The following is a 22,477-nucleotide window of genomic DNA, read 5'->3' as shown; positions in this document are numbered from 1 at the left end:
TAACTCAGCTCTATCGATTCACGACCAGCAGAGTCTCTTATGTCAATAAACTTGTTGATAGAGATAAATCATAATGATAATAATAATTTGCCTTGGTGTGTCATTGCAACCAGTAGGTACCCAATCTGAGTAATAAGGCTGTTTACCTCCTCCAACATGGGACCCCCATTTCAAGTCCCTTCCAAAAGATGAATGCAATCCCTTACAACACTTCCGTGCTTAGCCTGCCATGAGACCAAACTCAGACCCACGGATCCATGGAATTGGATAGCCAAGCAACTGGTCTGCATTACCGCTTGGCCAGAGAGACATGCTACATATGTTGAATGGGCTGTTATCCGAGTTTTCTATCTGTTCCCCACCTGAGGATTTCATCTTCCAACTCCTTCAGTTTCTTCTTCCCGGCAGCAATGTTGATCACCAGGCTGTCCTTCTGCTCCTCAAGCTCTGGGCGTTCCTGGGATGAGACAAAAATGAGATGATTGAAGCACTGCGATACTAAAAGGTCTTAAGAATGGATTTTAAAGAGTCGACCATTATCAAACTTGACCTTTGTTTTCCCAACCTCTACCCATGTACCAAATATCATAAGCATCTTCAAATATCATGATCATAAACAGCTCCTTGAGTTATCCTCTCCACAAACACACACTCAGGCAGACAAACAACACCAGAAACATAATCTTCATGGCTATTAGGTAATTCTGCTCACCTTTCTGACAACTATACCAAGCAGCTGTGCCTCCAAGCCCTGCTCCTTCACAGCAAAGTTGATGATGGTGGTCTTGGTGCTGATCTCGGGGGTGTAGTGGGGGTTACTGAGCTTGGTGGTGATGTAGAACTTGAAGTCAGGGCTGTACTCAACCTCCTTGTCACCCAGCCTGATCAGGAAACGGCCACCTATTGATGAAACATTGTGAATTTGTGTTACTCTCATGCCAAGTAAAGACTTTGTGATTATATCAGACCGGGTCTGATATAATATTTCTTGCTTCTAAACCTAAAATATAGATCTGAAAGTAGAACAGGACGAGATCGAAGCAAAATACTTGCTACAAATTAAAGCACATTGCTTTTACAACATATTTACTTTGTAATAGTTAGTACTTACTTTAAATTATCCTGCTGCATTTAAGCCTATAGTAGTATTGCTTTGAGTTGTAGTAAATGGCGAAAAATGAGCTTTGCAAATTTGCTACAGCCAACTGCCAGTCTATACTCTTCTTCTAAAAGCTACACAGGTATACTTTGTCAGATATAGATACAGTAACTACATACCACAAGCATTAAAGAAAATCAATGTCTAAGGAGATGATTGATAATTTAGGCGATTGTCATTCTTTACTGACCAACTTTGATGATGGACTTGCTGAGGATGGGACCGAGGGAGGGGTCCAGTTCCTCCTGTACATTCTGCAGCAGTACAGGTGTGCCAAACTGCACAGCGTTCTCCAGGGTTCTCAGGTAGTCATGCTGCTGCAGGTCAATGATCTTCAGGTCCTAGGATGGAAACAGACAACCAGACTGCATTGAGTTCAAGAAATGGTTCCCAGTGATTGTATTTGTTTAAGACTTCTTGAATTATAGGGTGCTGAAAGTTGAAAAGTACTTTTTGGTAAATAGAATGTGTAGAATATTCAAAGTCTGCAGAGTGTATAACATAGATGCCTCTTAACAGTTTTCAGAAGAATTGAAGATTAGGTTACAGCCTGGGGAGAAATAATTGGTATCAACAAATAATTATTATGATAAAATTATATTATTAGAGAATAAATTTTGTTAATGTTTTGCCTCTATAAGGGGAATATTAATGACAGAAGTATCATTTTCTTCAAAAGCATGTATTGAGTGACTATGCCTTCTACAAGGTTCAGAGGAACTGCAGAATAGAATAGTCTCCCACACAAAATAAGAGGAACAATTAATATCAACATACCCTCTGCCTCTCCATGTTTTTGATCCACTTGATCGCCTGTCCCTGCGGGTCCACCATGAGCGGCCAGCGCCGGCCACGGGACACGATCACGCCGTTCTCTGTGGAGAAGGCGTCGGACGGCAGGCCCTGGATGTTCCAGTCCCGCACCACCGTGGGTTTGGAGAGGAACTGAGCGAAGCTGAAGTCCGGACTGCAGGGGACGTTGAGCTGCCGCACCTCCTTGATCCAGATGTTCAGCACCATGTCATCACGGTAGTTTGACAGGAAGGGGCCAGCGTAGGACAGGAAGGCAGCGGCGATCAGACAGTCTCCGACAAGGTATCCCATGTTCCCCTCCAGGCTCTGAAAGTGAATCAGGGATGTCAGGACATATTCCACCTCCACACATACATACAGTTCTCACACATGCTTGCAGAAATAGGTCAGAATTATGCATAATAGATTGCCTTGTTATCAGAAAAGATGATAATACTCACATTTAGCCCTACCTGCATGATTGTAAAAAGATTAGAGCTTTACATTTGTTAGCAGCATTGTTTAGTACGTAGATTTCTTTAATTTGTATTTCTTTTTTGGAGTTTGTGATTGGCTGTACAAAAGTCAGCATACTTTTTGTTGTGTCAATAAAGCTTTGAGTCTGCTATTTCTATCAACTAATTTCACTACGTAATTTCACTACGTAATTGTAACACTGGAAGTGTTTTTCTTCCACATGTCGATTTCTTAACTTACAGTTGCATTTTCCTCCCAGCGGACCTTCTCCCCGGCCAGACCAGACACCAGTTTGCCGGCCCTGTCCAGTTTCAGTTCTGTCTCCTCCGCCTTCTTCCTCAGCTCTTCCTTCTGGGCAAGCTTCTCATCGTACTGTCTCTTCAAGTCCTCCATACGCTTGTTCACCTGGAAAAGTATTTAACTCTTGATTAGTGAAGTGCTAAGAAACGTGGCAGAACACTCACTCACTCACTCACTCACTCACTCACTATCCAGTTTACCATGATTATAGTATATGGGGAAGGACAACCTCAAGCCAACCGTTCACACTTACGCCACATCTTCAGAAAAGACGCTGGAGCCCATAACACTGAGGAAGCCACACGGCGAAACATGTTTGTTGTGTGTCAGTTCGAATAAAGTTCCTAAACGGGGAACATACGGCTCCAGCGTCTTTTCTGAAGATGTGGCGTAAGTATCCAGTTTATCATCATTTCTTGACCTGCAAGGGCTAGACGTGTTTGCATTTAGATGTGGGGGCTTGATGTCAGCCCGCCCAGCTCTATGTTTCTGAATGGCACTGTGTAAGTTGAGGAGATGAAGATATTTGATATCATTCAGATGCTAAAATCATGTAGATGCTAAAATCATCATAAACTTGAAACTCATTGAAATCAGGGGAACGGATATAACAATGATGCCAAAATATTGTTAGCTGTTTCAATTTATTGCAAAACAAAGAATAATATCATTTATAAAGATTCTTGATATAGAATAGAATACTCACTTCATCAAGTCTTCGTTTGGCCTCTGCCAGAGATGCTTGTTTCTCCCTGAGCTGGGCCTGAGCATTGTTCAGCCTGTTCCGCTTGGGCTCCACCACTCGGTAGATTCGACCATAGATCTGTAGAACCAGACAGTTACAGAATATTGGTACACAGTAAAAGCCAGTTGATTGCAGAACGGATAATTGCACACTTTTTAAGTTTGTGGTGAAACGGCCACCGCAAAAAACGCGAACATTAAACTACCACAAAAGTTTCTGCATTTACACTACTTCTTGGAAATTTACTCATTGACAACATTTTGAAGTGTGGATATTTCTTAACAATCAACAGTTGCTAGAAGAAAAATTGGGGTCCTCCTTGCTGACTCACCTCCATGGCTCGACACCACATACACAGGGACTTGGCTGCTGCGGACACACGCCCAATGACCTCAGGATCAAAGTCTGGCTGGGCGCAGTACTGCCCAATCTTCTTCAACGTCCTGTCCGAGATGTTGTCACGGTCAAAGTTGACCAGCTGCTTGATGAAGTTCTGATCACCTGTTGAATAACAGCATCATCTATGCTTACTTTTCACCATATCTTGTTTTTTTTTCTTTACTTGCGTATTGAAAAATCCCTTCTGGATCAAAGTTGAAGAAAGTCTTTTTCAAGTCATGAACAATCCAATGCAACAGAGATGGGAGGTGCAATAGACTTCTAGCTACTTATAATCCACTGCTCAACATGGCATCACAGAAACAGTAGTTTGCTCATTCTTTGACAAAGACTGGAGCTGAACAATGAAAAAATTGAGTGAGTCCAATTTCTGTGTTGGAAATTACAGTAACTGTTTATGTAATATGTTTTAAACTAAGAGTCTTCTCTCCAGACTTAAGCTCTTCCAGAGTTTCGTTTTCAAAAGCAGTTCATAGCTTAAGAGCTTAAGTTTAAGAAAGTATAACACACTAACATACCCAGTTGTCGTTTGGCCTCTGCCCAGGTTGGTTCATTCCCTCGTAGGATCATCACAGCCTGCATGACAGTTTCCACCAGTGCAGGAGGTTTGGCATATGACTTGATCTCTGTCATGTCCTTCTTGTTCAAGGACTCTAAGGCCTACAGGGAGGAACAAAAAAATGAAAACACAAGTGAGTGAATCATCAGACTGGATATTGACATACGGGAGATGTCCCAAGGGCTATCTACCAATGAAAAATCAGGGCCATGTAATGTTCACAACAAAAGATATCAAAACCAAAGTTTGAAGATGCAGTGCCAAAGAAAGGGGTCTCATTGGCCTTTGTTTTTCCCGACCCCTGCCCTCTTCACAAATATCATAAGGATCTATCCACAGCTTCTTGAGTTATGCTATTCACTGGGGTGAATCGCAAATGGCACCTAAAAATAACCTTCTTGGTGAAGGGAATAACTGTCACAACATGTTGATTGTAGTGGAGGTAACCTGGTTCTCTTGAACTGACCTTGACAGCTGCCTCCAAGGCAGGCATGGCCTCATCCAGGTCCTTCTGGGCAGCATCAGCCATGCCCTGGCACCTCTTCTCATCCTCACCGATCTTCACACTGGCAGCTGCCACAGACTACACACAAAATATCAAAATTATGATAGTTTCAAACATCTCTGCAGCCAGAATAAAGGTAATACCTAATTTGTACACGATCCTTTTAAGAGATTATAATGATAACAGGTATCCAGTGCCAGGTTAACCTATCTAAATCTACACCTCAAAAACAGCATCTGGGTTAGCAGAAGCTTTGGAAATGCTGTGGTGTTGTCTATGGTGCTGAAAGCATGATTGTCACGGTCAGATGTCATTTGAAGGAAAACGTTTCTACAGATCTGAATCTGCCTAGCTGGTGGTACAAACATTTGCCAGATCTGCTAAATGAACTAACCCTCAGTTCCCAAGTACAAATAGTTGGACCCTGAGACAAGGCAGTCTAGTTCCATGTACAAGAACACTCAAGAGACTCTGTTTTCTCATACGGTGACCTCCAGTGAAAACATTTTTTACTTGCATTTATAAACTTTTTTTGTTCAATTTGTCACAACTCAATTTTGTGTCATGCATCAAGTTCAGACTTTTTGAACAGAGTAAATTTTCTGTCTCTCCAACAAGCAAATGTTTGGGTCCTGATAGTGATTTGAAAAACACACCTTCTGCTGCTCATCAGCCTCTCTCTTCTGCTGCACGATGGTGACCAGGTACTCGTCGCACTCCTTCTGGAACTGGGCCACTTTGGTGCGCGCTTCCTCCAGCTCCACGGACATGACCTCCACCTTCGCTCGCGTGTCGTCGATCTTCATCAGACCGTTGCGCAGCTTGTTGATCTCGTCTCCGATCTCCTTACGTTTCTCGTACAGCAGCCTGGGAATTAGTTTGGCAGAGTTGGTTAAAATGTCAGCGCTTAAAAATGCCTAACTGTCTGAATGTTTGTCTGTTAAGGAAATAGTGTTGACATACAACCGCTACTCTTCCTGGAGTCTTTTTCCATAAAATGCCAAAAATTACAACTGCTATGTGCGAAACATTGTCATACTAACAATTATCATCTACCAATTATAATACAAATGAATGTATTACACATTTGACTGTTTGTTTCTATCAAATAAATATTCAAGACATCTTGAGACAATGCTAAAATTTTATTCCAACGCAAAGGTTTACACGGATCAAATTTTCAGCGACCACTGTTGCCTTCTTCAGGATCAATACTGATGACCAATCATTTGTGCCATCAGTATTGATCCTGAAGAAGGCGACAGCGGTCGTTGAAAATTAGATACATGTATACCTTTATGCTGGAAGAAAGTTAAGCATTGTATTACAATTACTACCAACACAGATGAGTTCTATGATAAATAAGACATCCATATCTCTTTCTGTCTGCTACATACGTATAGCTACTTACTCCTTGTATCCTGACACCAGCTCCAGGTAGTTGGTGGGTGTGACGTAGTTGTGCCTCTTCATCTCCAGCAACATCCGTGCTGAGAAGTCCACCACCGAGCGGTGCATCACCACAAACACCTGCGCCACGGCAGGCTTTATCTGCAAAGGGGGACAGAGAAAAAAGTTCACAGTTTGCATGTTGCTGATGAGACACTTAGAAATACTCCTTCACACACACACTTCCTTCTTCAAAGAGCTTTAAATTATCTGTAGATAAAGTGTAATCAGGTTAGTAAATAGATGTATGCTGGTTTCTTAGCCAAACTTTCTACAGAATTTAACATAACCATAACCAAACACTATTGAAGGGATTTTATTGTTAGGGTGACTTTTTAACTACGTACCTTCCTCAGGGCTTACTAACAGATCAAACTCCCTTTGATTGCGTAGCTATCAGAATCCAATACAAACCTTCAGTTCATAGCTGGAAAATAAGACTGACAGCAGAGGACAGCCTGTCCTTTTAATATAGTGACATAATGAACATCTGCAAGACCTTCATGCTTTCTTTTATGAGCAGAACCCTTGGACTGCACAGAATCTAACTTACATCCTCACTGGTTCCCAGGTCCATGGACTCCAAATATCTCTCTGCTACCTCCAGCAAAGCATCATGGGGCCACTCCAGGAACCAGTCAATGGTGGTGGTGCTCACAAAGGCTGGGTACTGTCGGATTCGGTTCCTACATGGAAAGCGAGCAAGTAGATAAGTCTTACAGATTGAATTCAAAATCTAATGTTGGACAAGAATTTAGAGGCAGAGGGAGAACACATTTTTTGATGACTCACTGAAGGTATGCGGACTGTAGTGTTAGTCTTAAAAAAGTTTAGTGTAACTTTCATTCTTGGAACAAAGGCTCACATTATATATAACTGTTTATCTAAAAATAAGAATACAAAAGAAACTTGCTCTTCCATCATCATGTACAATTCTTAGGCCAGTCTTTGGGCACGTTTTATTCAAATTTGGATAAAATTCTCACACCATATTAACCCACTGATTTTTGTTCGTCAGTGTTAATAATCAAGATATCTCTGTCATAGGCAGCAAAAGTCTATCAATTCTGGCTAATGCCGTTCTCAGTACTAACCTGAAAGGCTCTCCCACAGGGCTCATGCACAGCACAACGTGCAGGTTGTTGCGGACCTTCTCCACCAGGTAGGCAAACATCTGTTCCGGGGTGTCCTGGATGCCGTCCTTCTTTGCTGCCTCCGTCAAGTTGTTCCGGACCTAGTCAAATAGTGACAAGCTCTTAGTGTGTACCCCTTACAATTGACATTACTGCGTGGGTGAAGCCATGAAGCATCTGTATCAGTATCTGTATCTAAATAGCCTGTATCACCGCCCTTCGGCATAACACACCAGCTTCAAAAGCATGCAGTGTGCAGTTCCTATGCTCTAGACAAAATTTTTTTCAGCATTTGCAGAATCCAAATTCTTGTGCTAAGTAAAATTTAAAATCCTTTAATCTTTACAAAATATAGTTTCAGAACCTGTTGTGACGTATAATTGTATAAAGTTCTGAAAACATTTAAAAGAGTGACCAAAAGGACAACATGGGGAGGCAAACCTCTTCAAACTCGTCAGGTTTGTACAGGTTGGGGACCTCTCCGCTGGACAGGATGTTGTTGATGTCCTCCAGGAAGGATTCCTCCACAACCTGCGTGTCCACAAACAGGAAGACGGTCGGCTTGTTCTCCACTCCGGCCATCCAGTACAGCCGCTTCAGGTCTGGGGAAGGCAAGATCTCATTAACAAGATGACAAGAAACATTATATATAAGTGTTCAAAGTCATGCTTTTTCGGCTTAAGGTATCACAATTATAATTATAATAAGAGCAAAATGAGAACATATTTTGCACTAACTGCCAGCACAATCCATATTCATTTTCATTTTCATCATCATCTTTGCCGCATGCCAGTGTTGGCTGAGGAGGGCTGTCATTGTTGTATTCTTATTCATATCATATTTGAAATGATCATATGAATCTTGGTCAAACACCATTGCATCACATGCTGACAAGTCTGTTAGGCCCTTCATGGATACAAACCAAAACCAAACCAAACCAGAAACAACATTAACAAAAGTGACAACCAATCACTACACAAAATTCAATATTTGATCATTCCTAAAAGCATGCCTTTACAGGTTGAGTTGTTTTTCACAAAAATACTCTTCAGGAATGTTTTAAGTTTGCTTATAGATCAGATTTTGTTTAGTGACGCTCACCATCTCTGAACTCTGCCTTTCTGTAGTGCCGCGTGACCTCGATCTGGAAGACCTGGTACTCGCAGATGTAGGAGGCCAGGCGGGACAGGCTCTGTCTGCCGCTGCCTCCGATACCCACCAGGAACATGTTACCTCTGGGCTGCCGGATCACACGCACAATACGGGACACTGCAGGACAAAGGATACACAAAACATGTGTTAATGAAGGTTAGACATTCAGGTACATAATATTCAAAATAAGCGACTTCTCAACTTTGACTTCAGTCCCGTGGCTGGTGGCCGTAGGGGCAGTCTGTCTGTCCACAAGAGTTTTCCACTTCTGGCGGTTGTCGGCTAGTATAGTCAGAAATAAGCTATTGACCATATATTCTCTAAATGAGTCAGAAATTTCAGACAGCATAAGTTGTTTTAATGTTGTGGAAGAAATGTGACTAACTGAACATCATTCATACTCAGATAAATGAATTTTCAACTGACAAATTTAATATGTCAAAAAGGTCACAATAATTGTATTAAACCTTGAGGCTTATCTACAAATCTTCCTGCATGTTGTAATAGTTATCAGACTAAATAGGAGAAAAAAAATACTTTCTTTGACAGCTTGATACAAATCTTCTGTGACAGTTATCAAACTAAAAAGTAGAAAAATTAATGTCTTTGACAGCTTGATACATATCTTTACCATGCACCAAATAGCAATACTCAAATCTTTACCATGTTCCATGGCATCCCTGAAGAGGACCAGGTCCATGGCTATCCAGCCTGGGGTGTTGTTGTAATCCTCCAGCTGGTCCTCCATGTACTTCTTCAGGGCTTTGATGTCCGTCATGTCTTCATACACACCCTTGTCATTCAGGAAGTCACCTGAAGGAATATAGCAAAGATTATTACTGGTTTGCTACATTGCATATGCCAGTATTACTAAGATTATTATTTAACATTGTAAAAAGGAACATGATTATTATCTATTATACCCATTTCAAAGAAGCTACCCTGCATGTTTTCCATTTGTTCATATTCCATAAGCACTTCCCTTTCATTGCATTTTCAATTTCCTTTTAAAAAGTTGCCTAATGAGCTATGAGACTATCAAAATTCTCTGTAATATCAGAGAACCTTCAATTACAAAAAATGGGTGGTTGTTTTAACCAAATATGGGAACTGACTGACAATGGTCATGATATATACCAAATATGGGAGGCTGTTTGTTGGGACAGATGGAGTGGTAGGTGACATCAAACAGGGAGCCCAGCTTTTCACTCAGCATGTCCACGTAGGTCTGCATGTCGTCCGTGTCGATCAGGCGGTCGGAGAAGACACGGAAACACTCGTGAATCCAGAGTCTCGTCATCGCCTGCTTGGTGTCGTGGAAGTCCCGGTGGGCTCGCAACAGGCCTTGGAAAACCTAGGATGTTTTTTTTCAAAAGTATGCTTTAAAATGATGCACAGAAGGTAACAACTGCAAGTGGCAAGTACAATGTACATCTGTCTTTAATATCATCTTTTGTAAGATCTGAGAACACCCAAAACTATCTGTGCAATATTCTCATCATGCATACTTCTGCTTTTAAAAATATTCATTGATGATTTGCATATCAATGTGAACCAAGATGGCTGCTATTTGATTCCCTGCCAAATTCTTACCTCCAATCTGCTGTAAATCGCTCTGAAATTTTGTCATCCGAGACCAAATTCTTCACTGTTGTATAGATAAGTATTCTTTCTTGGTCTCCATTAACTTTTTTGTCTTGTTTTGGTCAGTTTTAGACAGTTAGATAAGGGGAAGAAAATATCCATCTTGGGTTGTAGTTTCGACCATTCGTCTCTATACTTGAAATATTTGTAACAGCCTTTGAAATGTTTTAGCAAGTTCTAACTTTGTCTAAATCATGTTTATCATTCGAGTTATCTCTACTGTTGTGAGGGGCACTGTCGTGCTAGGCATCCCCAGGGCTTTGTTTGCAATCGTGTTACTCCTGGCGGTTCTGCCGCGCCCTGCGACTGTTCCCAGCTGGGAAAAGACTCTAAACAAAGTAGATGTTGAAACTGGAAACTGGATGACACTGAAAACCTGCAAGTGCAACGCAAAAGTGAATCCTGGTTTGTACGGACTGAGACTCCTGTCACCGTCGGCATCTGGAACAAGAAACGTCAGACAAGTTTTGAATCTGCTCTCCTGCCTGGCGATACTGTTGTCTGGCGATGTCTCCCCAAACCCCGGACCTAGGACTGCAAGGTTCCCGTGTGGACTGTGTTTGAAAAGGGTAGGAAATGGCATTTCTTGTGACTTATGTGAAACCCGGTTTCACACCACTTGTGCATTTGTAACTGATGTAAACAACATGACAGATAACTGGATTTGTCGTAAATGCTCTGCTATGCCAGATGTTGTAGATGGTGACTCTCTTTCTCTTGACCCTGAGAATTTCTTTACAGTTAGTGAAGATGCACCTGTTAAATCTGATCATAAGGGTCTTTTGTTTGCCCACCAAAACATCCGCAGCCTGGTAAGAAAGAAAGCCCAGCTAGAAGCTTTCTTAGACTACAGTAAGGCAGATGTATTTGCTGTGACAGAAACATTGTTGGACGACACAATCACTGATGGTCTCGTGTCGATAGGTGGTTACAATACACTTAGACGCGACCGTGGTTCAAGGCACGGAGGCGGTGTTGCTCTCTACATTTCTAACCAGATCCCTTTTAAAGCCCGCCCTGACCTTGAAATTCCTGGCCTTGAGGCGGTCTGGGCTGAGCTTATGCCACCCTCTAGTGTGCAGCATGTACCGCCCCCCTACCGACAACCACAACTTTTTTGACAAACTAGATGAATGTATGGACAATGTTGGGAGTGAGGATAAAGAAATAATGATAATGGGGGATTTAAACTGTGATTCATTAGTGACTGAAAACTCAGGTCCTATCGGCAAGTTACGTTTTTCTTGTATGTTACATCAACTTGATAACGTAATAACTACTCCAACAAGAGAAACGGACACGTCCAGCACTTGTATTGACGTTATCCTTACAAACGAGAAATCACACCTGCACAATTATGGTACCTACGAAGGGGGGTTTAGCGACCATGCGATGGTTTTTACTTACCACAGAGTTAACAATACCAGGTCTCAACCAACTGTAATCAAAAGAAGAAACTACAAAAATTTCAGCGAGGAGAGTTTTCTCCGTGACCTAGCACAGGTACCATGGCACATTATAGAAGACTTTCCAACTGTAGATGAGCAGCTGACAGCTTGGGAAGACCTTCTAAACAGTGCTGTAAATGTGCATGCTCCCTTAAAGAAGCTCAAAGTCAAAGGGACGCCTGCTCCATGGCTAACTAATGACATACGTAAGCTGATTTCTATTAGGGATCACCTGTACAAGAAGGCCAAACGCTCAGGTAGTACCCATGACATGGCTGAATACAAGACTATGAAAAACCAGGTTAACTACATATGTCGTAAGGCCAAGAAAGATCATGCCACAAAATCAATTATGGAAGGGACTGAAAGAGGCAAAGCAGGTCTATGGAAGGCTATCCGAAACCTGCTTCCAAGAACAACGGCTAACGCTATCACTTGTATTAAATATGATGGTCAGAATATCACCAACAGTAACAGAATAGCAGAATGTTTTAATGAATTCTTCCATAAAGTCGTGCATGACTTGTATCAGTCTATCTCAAGTACTGTTTCCCAGTTCTCTCCTTTACAGTTTGTTAACAAAGCTGTTAGCACGTTTGCCTTTACTCCTATCACGGACTCTTTTGTTGTGAACCAGTTATCCACGCTCAAAGTTGGAAAAGCCACTGGGATAGACAGTTTTGATAACAAGCTTTTAAAACTTGGAGCGCACATACTTGGTCCTCCTCTGACAAGACTGTTCAACAACTCCCTGATGATTGGTCACTTCCCGAAAAGTTGGAAGCAGTCCAAAATCGTCCCAATCCATAAGAAAGGAGACAAAACAAATCCTGGCAACTATCGCCCTGTATCACTCTTATCTGGGGTATCCAAAATACTTGAAAGAGCTGTCCACAATCAACTATATCAGTATCTGACCCAAAATAGACTCTTAACACAGTACCAGTCTGGGTTCAGAAAGAAACACTCTTGTGAGACAGCGCTTCACTCGGTGATTGAGGAGTGGGTAAGCTCTATTGACAAGAGGGAATTAACCGGAGTGGTATTTTGTGACTTGTCTCGAGCTTTCGATACCCTTGACCACAACATAATGGTACGTAAACTCCAACAATACGGTGCAGATGACATGGCTTGCAAATGGTTCCAGTCATACTTGACTGGGAGGATACAACATACATGCATTAACTCAGTTCTATCCTCAGCTATCAATGTCACCTGCGGAGTCCCTCAAGGGTCAATATTAGGCCCACTTCTGTTTATCATATATGTGAATGACTTACCAAATTGCATGCAACTCTGTAAGATTGCACTGTATGCCGACGATACGATAATTTACTTCGCGGCACGCAATGTACAGGCAATTGAGCAGGCCATCCAGAGCGACTCAGCCAGACTTTCCCAGTGGTTTGCGGCTAACAAATTGTCGTTAAACCCCACGAAATGTAAAACGATGTTAGTGGGTTCGTCAAGAGCAAACGACATTAACACTGAATTAGATATTACTTTAGCTGGCACTACTCTTGACCAAGTTGATAAATTCAAGTATCTTGGAGTCATTATTGACAACATGTTAAAGTGGCATGATCACTGTGATCATCTTAACAAGAAGCTAGCTCAAATAATCGGAATAATGAAGTACCTTAAACACTACCTGGATAGAGAGGCGTTGCTTACAATTTACAAAGCCCTATTTCTCCCACACATACAGTATTGCAGCACTGTCTGGGATCAAGGGGGTAAAGGAAGTCTGGATAAACTACAGAAACTCCAAACTAGAGCTGGTCGCGTGATCATGGGGTACGATCGCCATACTTCTACATCAAACGTCTTACGTAGTCTTGGATGGGTCCAAATAGTTGATGTACATAAAAGAAGTAAGGCAACGCTCGTTTTCAAGGCACTTAACGGCATGACCCCTCCCCATCTTACTGCATTGTTCTCCCAACTCTCAGAAATACACACACATAATACCCGTCTTAGATCACAAGGTGGACTCCTGCTGCCTAAAGCTAAATCTGAATATAGAAAGAAAGCTTTTTCATACTCAGGGGCGGTGCTCTGGAATTCCCTGTCGTCCCAATTAAGATCTACGAGGACACTGTCACAGTTTAAACGATTGTACCAGGACTAAAGGATTCTGATTGTATATATTTTAACTTTAGTTCCTGTCATATCACAGTGGATCCTTTTGTTTGATTTCTGTATTATGTTTTGATGCTAAGACTGACATTTATGTTCTCTTCTGACTGTTATTTTTCATTTGCAAATCGACTTTGAAACAAACACTGCCCGACCAGCGACACATTGATATGCAAATTCCACTTTTCGTTACTTTGATTTTAAGTTGATCCACTGCCTGAATGTGTTATTATTGTTATTATTACTACCATCATTATATTAAGTTATCCTGAGTTATTTGTATTGTAAATAGTTGACACCTGACGTTTAGTTATTTAAGTTTGACCTTTGATTTCAATTTTGATTCAGTTGTTGTGATTTTGTGTTATTTTATGTTGGGGTCTCCCGGCCCCCCAGGAGGTATTGAAAAGCGCCAATAGGCGATGTATTTTCCTGGATAAATAAATAAACTGAACTGAAACTGATGAACCATAATCTTGCTTTATAAACCATGATTGTTTGTCCATTTTGCCTCCTCCCTATACATACATCTGATGTTTTGAAACACTTTGGTTCCTCATACACTATGATGAGTTGCAATTAGTTTTTCTTAGTTCTTCCCACAAACTTATCATGCCGCTAGCATGTCTCCCTGATTTACTTTCAACTGAAAATTTCAAACATTGCTAATGTCTTCTTTCCCCTCTGCAAAACTGAATCCCTGCAAACTCAAAACCATTTACAGTTACTGTAGTACCTTGGAGATGTCTCTCAGGTTGAAGAGGTAGTGGATCTTGGCGGGGGTGGGGAGGAACTTCTCCACCACAGACTCGTACACCTCCAGGGTGGCCTGGGTGATGACGTCACCGATCGGCTTCACGTCTTCTTCAAAGTCCTGGAGTTTCTGGTTGATCATTGTGCCGAAGATTCGCTTCTGTTGGGACTCCTGTAATGTGGAAAAAAAGTGATATTGATCTATGAAGCTCAATGAAGAGCTACTCTTATACTGGTCATGACAGAGAAGACACAAGCTATATACAGTTTCTTACAGCTCTTTTTGCACAATGCACACTGAGCACCGTTCGCATTCTGTCAAAGGAAAGTAGCGTTCATGTTGCGTGCATGTTGGGTGAATGGCACAGCCGGAATTGAACTCATGGCATCTAGTTCCAGAGGTAGTTCCACTAACCACCAAACTACTAATACTACGATCACAGGAAAAAGTTGACTAGTACATGTAGCTTGGTGGTAGTATCATAGTCTGACTTAAACAATCATTATTGAGTAGGTACTGATAGGCTTGGTAGGAAGATGAAACCTACACTTGGGAAGGTCATGTTGATCATGTTGAACCTGCTCTGCAGTCGGCCGGAGATGTTGGTCCGGCCTCCTCCAGGGGGACCCATGGATGCCATCAGCAACATGTCCTGTGGACGGCAGACAAAGCAGCAAGTAAGTCATAAGAATTAGTCCTTACAAAGCCCAGATCTTGATAAATTGATATTTCATGCATTTTAAATCATGTGTAGAGGGTAGCTTTCTTCTTAAACATGTTCAAAGTAAATACAGCAGAAAGGGCATATTGTGAATTTCTTTCCAATTCTGCCTATTAATGAATGTTCCCTACAGGTCTTATAAGACAACAGACATATACACAGTCACATAGTAGAAAATTGGAAGCAGGAAATGAGACAACCTATTATGGGACCTTTCCAAAACCCTGAAATTATAATCAACTATCTGTTTCCAAAAAGCCTATCATTTGAAAACCAGCAATTCTACTGCATTCAATTATCTATGGCCATACAAGCAAGCAAACAAATGAGAACAAAACCCTCCAAACACAGATGTAAAAAAATTTACCTTCACATATTTCACCGTCTGTTTTTCCCTGTCGTACCAGAAGCTGTAGTCGATCCACTGTCGGATGAGCTCCAGCGGTGGCTGGGAGCCGAACAGATCCTTGGCAGGCATGTTAAAGTCATCCATGAAGGTGATGAGTTTCTTCCCTCCGATGGGGACGTACACTCCCTTGGTTCTCTTCTCTACTCTGCTCTCTATGATGTCCTGGACGTTGTTGGATGACGTCTGGAAAAAATCAGAATACAGTTCTTTAACACTTGCTGCACATGTTCAGAACTTCTGAATTGGTCACAATCAGTATAATAAGAACAGCATTACTCTTGACTCGTGATAGGAAAAGGGAAGAAGCCCAGCATTTTTTAATAAAAACCGGTACAGAAAGAAAGGCATGAAAAAAATGAATGAAAAGCAATTTACTTACTCCTCTACCTGCCCAAAGACAAAAAGCATTAAAATCATTTTCACTCAATTTGCAGGGGTGGTGATTCATTTTTTACGTTTAAAAGTTTGTTGTCTTCAAAGAGCTGTTACAATTTACAAATATCCAAAAATGAAGTCAAATCTGCTTTGAAGTCATAATCATGCACATGTATGCCTTAAAAAAAAAATCACTTTCAAACCCTGACCTGAGCAGACAAGTTGACAGTGAGGATGTTGTACTTCTTGGAGTCCAGTTGAGCCAGTGCATTTTGTGCCACAGATGTCTTCCCTGTGCCGACTGGTCCAGTCAGCAGGACAGGGTTCCCCTTGTCCAACAGGACCGCAGCTAGGAAGTTATACCGTACTGTGTCCACTGTTGGCACCATGATCTTGTAGAATGGCGTACTGTTAAGAAATAGATGCCAGTTGATTGATACAAGTTGGTAAAAGATACAAGGCACAATCTTTAAGATGTGGATGAAGAAAGCTGTGTGAATAGAAATTCTGTTAAGCAAATATCTTGTCATAAGAACTGTTGAATGCCTTTTCTAAAAGCATCTAGCACACTTAGCACACAAAATTTGTAAACTGTTCTTCAGATAGCAATCTGCATGATGGGATATCGAAAGACTGGCTATCTTATAAACACTACCCTACAGATTCTAGCTTCTCCTGTCAAGCAAACTACAGACTTGTTTGTTAACCCACCACCAAAAAAGCAAGTAAAGTCAAGAGGAAGACAGTCTCCTTGCCTACTTGACTGATGGGGCAAATATGATAATTTCATTTTGCAACATGTTATATACCATCTCCACAGCCATCAAATCCAATCTTTGTCAGTGAAGACAAGCTTAAAAGAAGAACTTCAAGATATTTTATACATACGCGGGGTTGTATCTCCAGTCTCGAGGCAGCTTGTCCTCAAAGTGGCTGTACACCTTGTTCTTGGGGTCCACGTAGTACTCGTAGATGGTGTCCTTATTTGGGAAGGACCCCTCCAGCTCCCGGATGTAGTTGTCCATCTTCTTCCTGCCGTCCTCGTCCACCGTGGCACCGATGGACCAGATGAGACAGAACATGAACCACAGCTCGATCATGCGACCATAGTTGTCACTGTCATGTGGGTTCACCTGAAAAAGGCAAACATGACTTACATTGATTTCTTTTATCATTTTGACCAAAAAACATGCACTTTAGGCTCCAACCCCTAACATTTTGTAAATGCTTTAGAGCCTTGTAAAGAATAGAGTGATGGGACTTTACAAGAGGAAAACATAAGAGCAGCATATAGAGGCACTCTGTATCATTCCATTTACATACCAGAGATTCCAATTTACTGATAGAAATTTACCATTTTCATTGATTTTTAATATTTTGAATAAATCGAACAAGAATGATAGCCTGAGGAATCAAAACTGAAACAAAAATAAAACTCTCTATCCTGAACACAATGATCACTTATGATTCTACCTTCATAAAATGCCATAACTCATAAATAGGCGTCGGGCTTGAAGAACATTTGTGAACCGACATACTGTCCCTACAGCTACTACAAGCTACGGGACTAATCGAGAGAAAAATAGATAGAATATCTCATCAAACTGCATACCCCATTCTCCTCCGTTGCCAGTGAATCCAGCAGTCTGCACAGAGAGGCCACGACGTTCAGCTCAGATGAGGTGACCAGCTCCTTACACTGTGTCCTGCGGAACTCCAGAACCTGGTTCACATACTTGTCGAACAGCCGCTGAAGGTGCTCCACAGATTGCTGTAAAACATTGAAAAATTAAGTTTACCACTCTTCCTTATAAGCTTGTAATCCCATGTTGAAATTGATTATTGTTGCAATGTACAACGGTATAATAATAATGAAAATCTCTTATCTATAATGGCAATAATACCTTTCATGGTTTTTCATATTGACATTCTTCTTCCTGCAGACTTTAAAATTGGTGGGGAAGTTTTGTCAACTTCTCTTGAGTGATGCCTTTTTGTTAAAGTTATACCAATGAAAATGGTAAAATTTCATCTTGTATACAATCCTTCTGGATTTAAGCCATACCTTTTGCGTTCTCTTTTCTAGCCATGAGTCGACATAGGGTTTCCATCGGAGATCGTTGTAGTCGTTGTACACCATGCCACACCTGCTGACAGTTGCAGGGGAGGCCACGGCAAGGTCCTCCACCTCAAACAACAGGGACACCTACAGGAGAGTACGGGTAACATGTGTCATAACTTTATTATTGCACAACAAGTGTGCACATTAATTATATGGCAACTTCTATAACTTAACAACAATTTAGGACTTACCTGAAGAATATTACTAACAGTATAGTCTTTCACAGAATTTGTTTTATTTAGGCAGTTTGTTATGCACTGTAATATCATACATGTAAAGCAATATAGCATCAGTTCTTACAGTGCTGATTGTTTCTAGTATCTTTACAACGGAGCAGCAGGGATATAAGGTGAATCTTTTCCCTACATTATGTGACATTTTTCTATATTGGTACACCTTCAATGTGATTACAGTTGAAGTCACTGGCTTTCCACAGTTACATTTATGTTACATCCATTAGGACAAGTTGTGATAGTGGATATTTGTCTGAGACTATGTCCTGACTGATATACATGTAGCTAACAACAGTTTAATGTTAAACACTATTCGATAACCTACCTGATCAGGCATGCCGATCCTCTCTCCATTGATGAGGGTCAGGATCTTGTTGTCGTCCATGACAGAGTTCATGCTCTCGATCCACAAGGTGTCCACCGGACCATCAAACAAAATCCACTTCTGGTCAACCTTCTCATCTAGTGTACATTAAAGAAACATTACAAAATACATCTTAATAGAGCAGGAGAAACAATTATGAATTTCAAACTGATGATCTGGAAATAACATCAGTGCAAAGGAAGCATTTTGTGTGAATGGAAAATTCGAAAAAGGCATGACATCCCAGATTTCAGCACCAAGGAAAGGTCCATAATGGGTGAGGTGGGGTTAGCAATTGAGGTCATTGGGATCTAACTAGTCATTTATATGATTTATCAAGGGCTTCTTTAATTGGTACAGGACAGACATAGGCAAACAGCAACATGCTGGAGATCCACACTCCCAAAAGGAGCATTTTAGGTAAGTATGTAAATAGGTACTACTAAACAAAACAGTACACATACATTGAGAAGGGTAGAGGTGATCCAGTTTTCTTGCCCACATTCTTAGGAACATAACAGCCTAATACATCAAATAACAATTACTCAAGTAACTGGACATGATTTTGGAAACAGTCAAGATCATATCCAGCTGCTTGAGTAATTGCTATTTAGCATATCTTACTACATGGATGTCTAACTTTCATCGATATAACAGCCTAATGCTTGATTGGATTACCAATGACCAATGACCAAACAGTTCTATTTTATAGACAAGTGTACTTACCAGCACAGGTCAGTCTCATAACACTGGACAGAACCCCGTCTGTCCACTCGTTGGTGTTGAGGTCAAACTCTCCGTACAGCTCACCCAGGGACAGGGCCTTGGGGTTGATGGGATAGTCCTAAAAGAGACAGTAATTAGTTAACATAAAAGATACGTCTGAAGATAATAAAGTTTAAATTGTCTATGCATAACATGTATATGGCAGGGAAAGTGACAATAAATTTGGACTTCCATGATTGAAATTGCAACCATATGTTAAGAGACAACAGGAGTGATATGGCATAGAAAGTGACAATGTATTATAAGGCTGAAGAAATTGTGGTTATCAATGTCACTGTTTTACAACCCCACTTTGTTGTAACTAAACCACAATGTCTTGGACACAGCACTGGAAGACAGAGCCTAGCCCTTTCCATCATCCATATGCAACTTTTAATCACCTCAACCAAAGCCAGGAATTCATTTACACCTGGCTAGAGTGAGAGAAGACATGCTGAGCTCCCAAGGACTAAAAAATGTCCAGCCACAAATCAAGCCTGTGACTTCTTAACCCCATTCTTTGTAGCTACATTGTAACCCCCCTCTGCAACCAACACCACTATATGAACATACAAACCTTGACATTTTCACAGGAGAACTGAGCATCTCCCTGTTTCTTCATCCTGCCCATGGTCGCCTGCAGTATGCGCCACGTCACGGTCTTCCCACTGCCCGTCTTGCCCACGATCATGGTGGAGTGGCGCGAGTTCTTGGTCTCAAACAGCTGGATGATCTTCTGGGTGGTGAAGAAGATGTTCTGCAGGCCGGCAGCCTTCAGCTCGGCGTCTATGGCTTGTTTAAACTGGAAAGAAATCACCAGACAAAAAAGTGCATGAAGTTGTATATATTTAGTCCACTTTGCAAACAGGCAATTATGCATACCCTCAAGACCGTCATCTTCTCAGTCAACTAATTGTATGTCACTTTTAGCGATCATTCTTTGATGTCCCTCACTGCCCTTCCAGAAGGTTATGGCGGTATGGATAGATGAAACCTACCAGCCCTTTAGTACTAAGTCATCTTTCCATACTCTCTATCTTCACATATGCCAACTCATCATAGATATTGCTGTGTGTAGCACTAAAAGACCTTGTTTTCCATGTACATGAGTTTGTTAACCTCAAAGGTTTTGGATATTCTAGCCATAGTATGGATATTTTGCTCATTCTTTTATTGGTTCTAATTCCAAAAAGTCTGAGAAATCTACTTCAACTAGGTTGTTTTTAGAGATCTGAAATAAACCATTCTACATGTACATGTACACCTAAGATAAAAACAACAAAAACAAACAGGAACCTACCTTGCCATAGTCGATGGCGGGTGGGTCGACCCCTGGGAACAAATCAGACACAATGGAGTTGAAGAGGGGAAGGTCAACTGAGGTCAGCTTGGCCAAGTTCATGTCCCTCATGGAGATAATCAGAACCTGTATTTGATAATCAACACAGTGGTGTCAGGTTTCATAGTAAACACAGAAGTTCATATCATACATTCACCATTTAAAGACAGTACAGTATCCCATATATATGGATAAAGACTCCTGTCCTTGGTGCTGTACACACCTGTCCTTGGTCTTGAACATCCTTCACATACAGGTAACCATACCTGGTCCCTGGTACTGAACACCATCCACACACTTGGAAATATACATGTCCTTGGTGCTGAACACTCCCTGGTGCTAAACACCATCCACACACAATTAAATATATACATCCTTGGTATTAAACACCATCCACACATAGGTAAATATGCCTGTTCTTGTAGCTGAACACCATCCACATACAGGTTGATACTTTCACAGCCAAACTGATTTAAAGAAAACAAACTCTTACCTCCTCGTCAGGCATGTTTGGGTTGGCCCGCTTCTTCCTGCCAGCATACCTCAGCACGGACACCAGCGCACGGAGACCAAAGTCATAGTGGTCCTGTTTGGACAACTGCTGCACAGCCAGGGAGTACAGAGTCTGCACCTTCTTAGCAAGGACCTGGGTAGAGCAGTAGATAGCCATGGTTAAAATCATATATTAGGTGTCCCTAGATTTCATTAATGAGCTGGCAAGTTTGTCAAAGATGTAAAAGTTACTAAAAGCCTCTAGTATGTTCAACAGGGGAAAAAATGAAATTACTTTATTAGGAAAATTTACAAGATATGAAAACAGAAATGATTCAGAGTCACACATCATGGTGTAGATTAGTAATAAGATACTGAAAATCAAAGCAAAACTTTGTGTAATACAGTAACGCTTTCTGCATAAAAACAATTGAGCTTCACTGTTCTGTTTGGGTCTATCTCCAAGCATTGTACATGTATGTCCATCTATACAGAGTTCTTATTTAACATCATTTGCACTTCAGTGCACATATCTTAAACATTCTAGTATACTGCTGCTGCGGATTCAAATTATTACTATGATATCAATGACAAGCCTCTACTCTTGCCCAGACTCACCCTGGTGTTGCTGAAGCCCTCCCCAAACAGGGTGATCTCAGCGATATAACCAGAGTCAGGAACCACCATGGATATGGGGCGGAACATGGACTTCAGGTTGTCTGGCAGCTCAGTACGGCCGGCATAGCCTGGGAGACAGTACAAGTAGTTGACATTCAGTGTCTTAACCTCAAAGCACTGGTGGTTGCAAGTTTAAAGTTACAGTTACACTACAAGGATTATTACCTCCATGAAATGTCATGGAATGGAGGTTATATTTTCTGTTAGGTGTCTCTGTCTGTGTAGATGTTTACTCAAGAACGGCTGGATGGATTGGTTTCATACTTGCTGTGTTGGTGCGGTGTGATAAAAGCTTGAAACGATGAGATTTTGGAAGCCGTATCT

The 22,477-nt window shown here is 41.3% G+C and overlaps 1 protein-coding gene across 1 annotated transcript in view; it reads right to left on the bottom strand.

The window, feature by feature from the left end:
- Positions 1 to 22,477, bottom strand: part of LOC118426864 (dynein heavy chain 2, axonemal-like) — a gene marked incomplete in the record, with an annotated part of 67,334 nt that overhangs the window by 14,784 nt on the left and 30,073 nt on the right. Inside the window, 30 exon segments of the mRNA XM_035836429.1 lie at positions 363 to 457; positions 713 to 900; positions 1,350 to 1,500; positions 1,937 to 2,278; positions 2,669 to 2,833; positions 3,435 to 3,551; positions 3,805 to 3,974; positions 4,391 to 4,532; positions 4,898 to 5,014; positions 5,593 to 5,803; positions 6,348 to 6,487; positions 6,939 to 7,071; positions 7,480 to 7,619; positions 7,960 to 8,120; positions 8,620 to 8,787; positions 9,334 to 9,483; positions 9,808 to 10,024; positions 14,638 to 14,826; positions 15,203 to 15,307; positions 15,744 to 15,968; positions 16,370 to 16,568; positions 17,049 to 17,293; positions 17,773 to 17,931; positions 18,226 to 18,366; positions 18,841 to 18,977; positions 19,606 to 19,723; positions 20,222 to 20,446; positions 20,945 to 21,070; positions 21,477 to 21,629; positions 22,094 to 22,221. Of these exon segments, the coding sequence (XP_035692322.1) occupies positions 363 to 457; positions 713 to 900; positions 1,350 to 1,500; positions 1,937 to 2,278; positions 2,669 to 2,833; positions 3,435 to 3,551; positions 3,805 to 3,974; positions 4,391 to 4,532; positions 4,898 to 5,014; positions 5,593 to 5,803; positions 6,348 to 6,487; positions 6,939 to 7,071; positions 7,480 to 7,619; positions 7,960 to 8,120; positions 8,620 to 8,787; positions 9,334 to 9,483; positions 9,808 to 10,024; positions 14,638 to 14,826; positions 15,203 to 15,307; positions 15,744 to 15,968; positions 16,370 to 16,568; positions 17,049 to 17,293; positions 17,773 to 17,931; positions 18,226 to 18,366; positions 18,841 to 18,977; positions 19,606 to 19,723; positions 20,222 to 20,446; positions 20,945 to 21,070; positions 21,477 to 21,629; positions 22,094 to 22,221 (4,957 nt within the window).

This window comes from Branchiostoma floridae, chromosome 12 (assembly GCF_000003815.2).
Source record: "Branchiostoma floridae strain S238N-H82 chromosome 12, Bfl_VNyyK, whole genome shotgun sequence".
NCBI classification, from domain to species: Eukaryota; Metazoa; Chordata; class Leptocardii; order Amphioxiformes; family Branchiostomatidae; genus Branchiostoma; species Branchiostoma floridae.
This window is presented reverse-complemented; position numbering and strand designations above follow the sequence as displayed.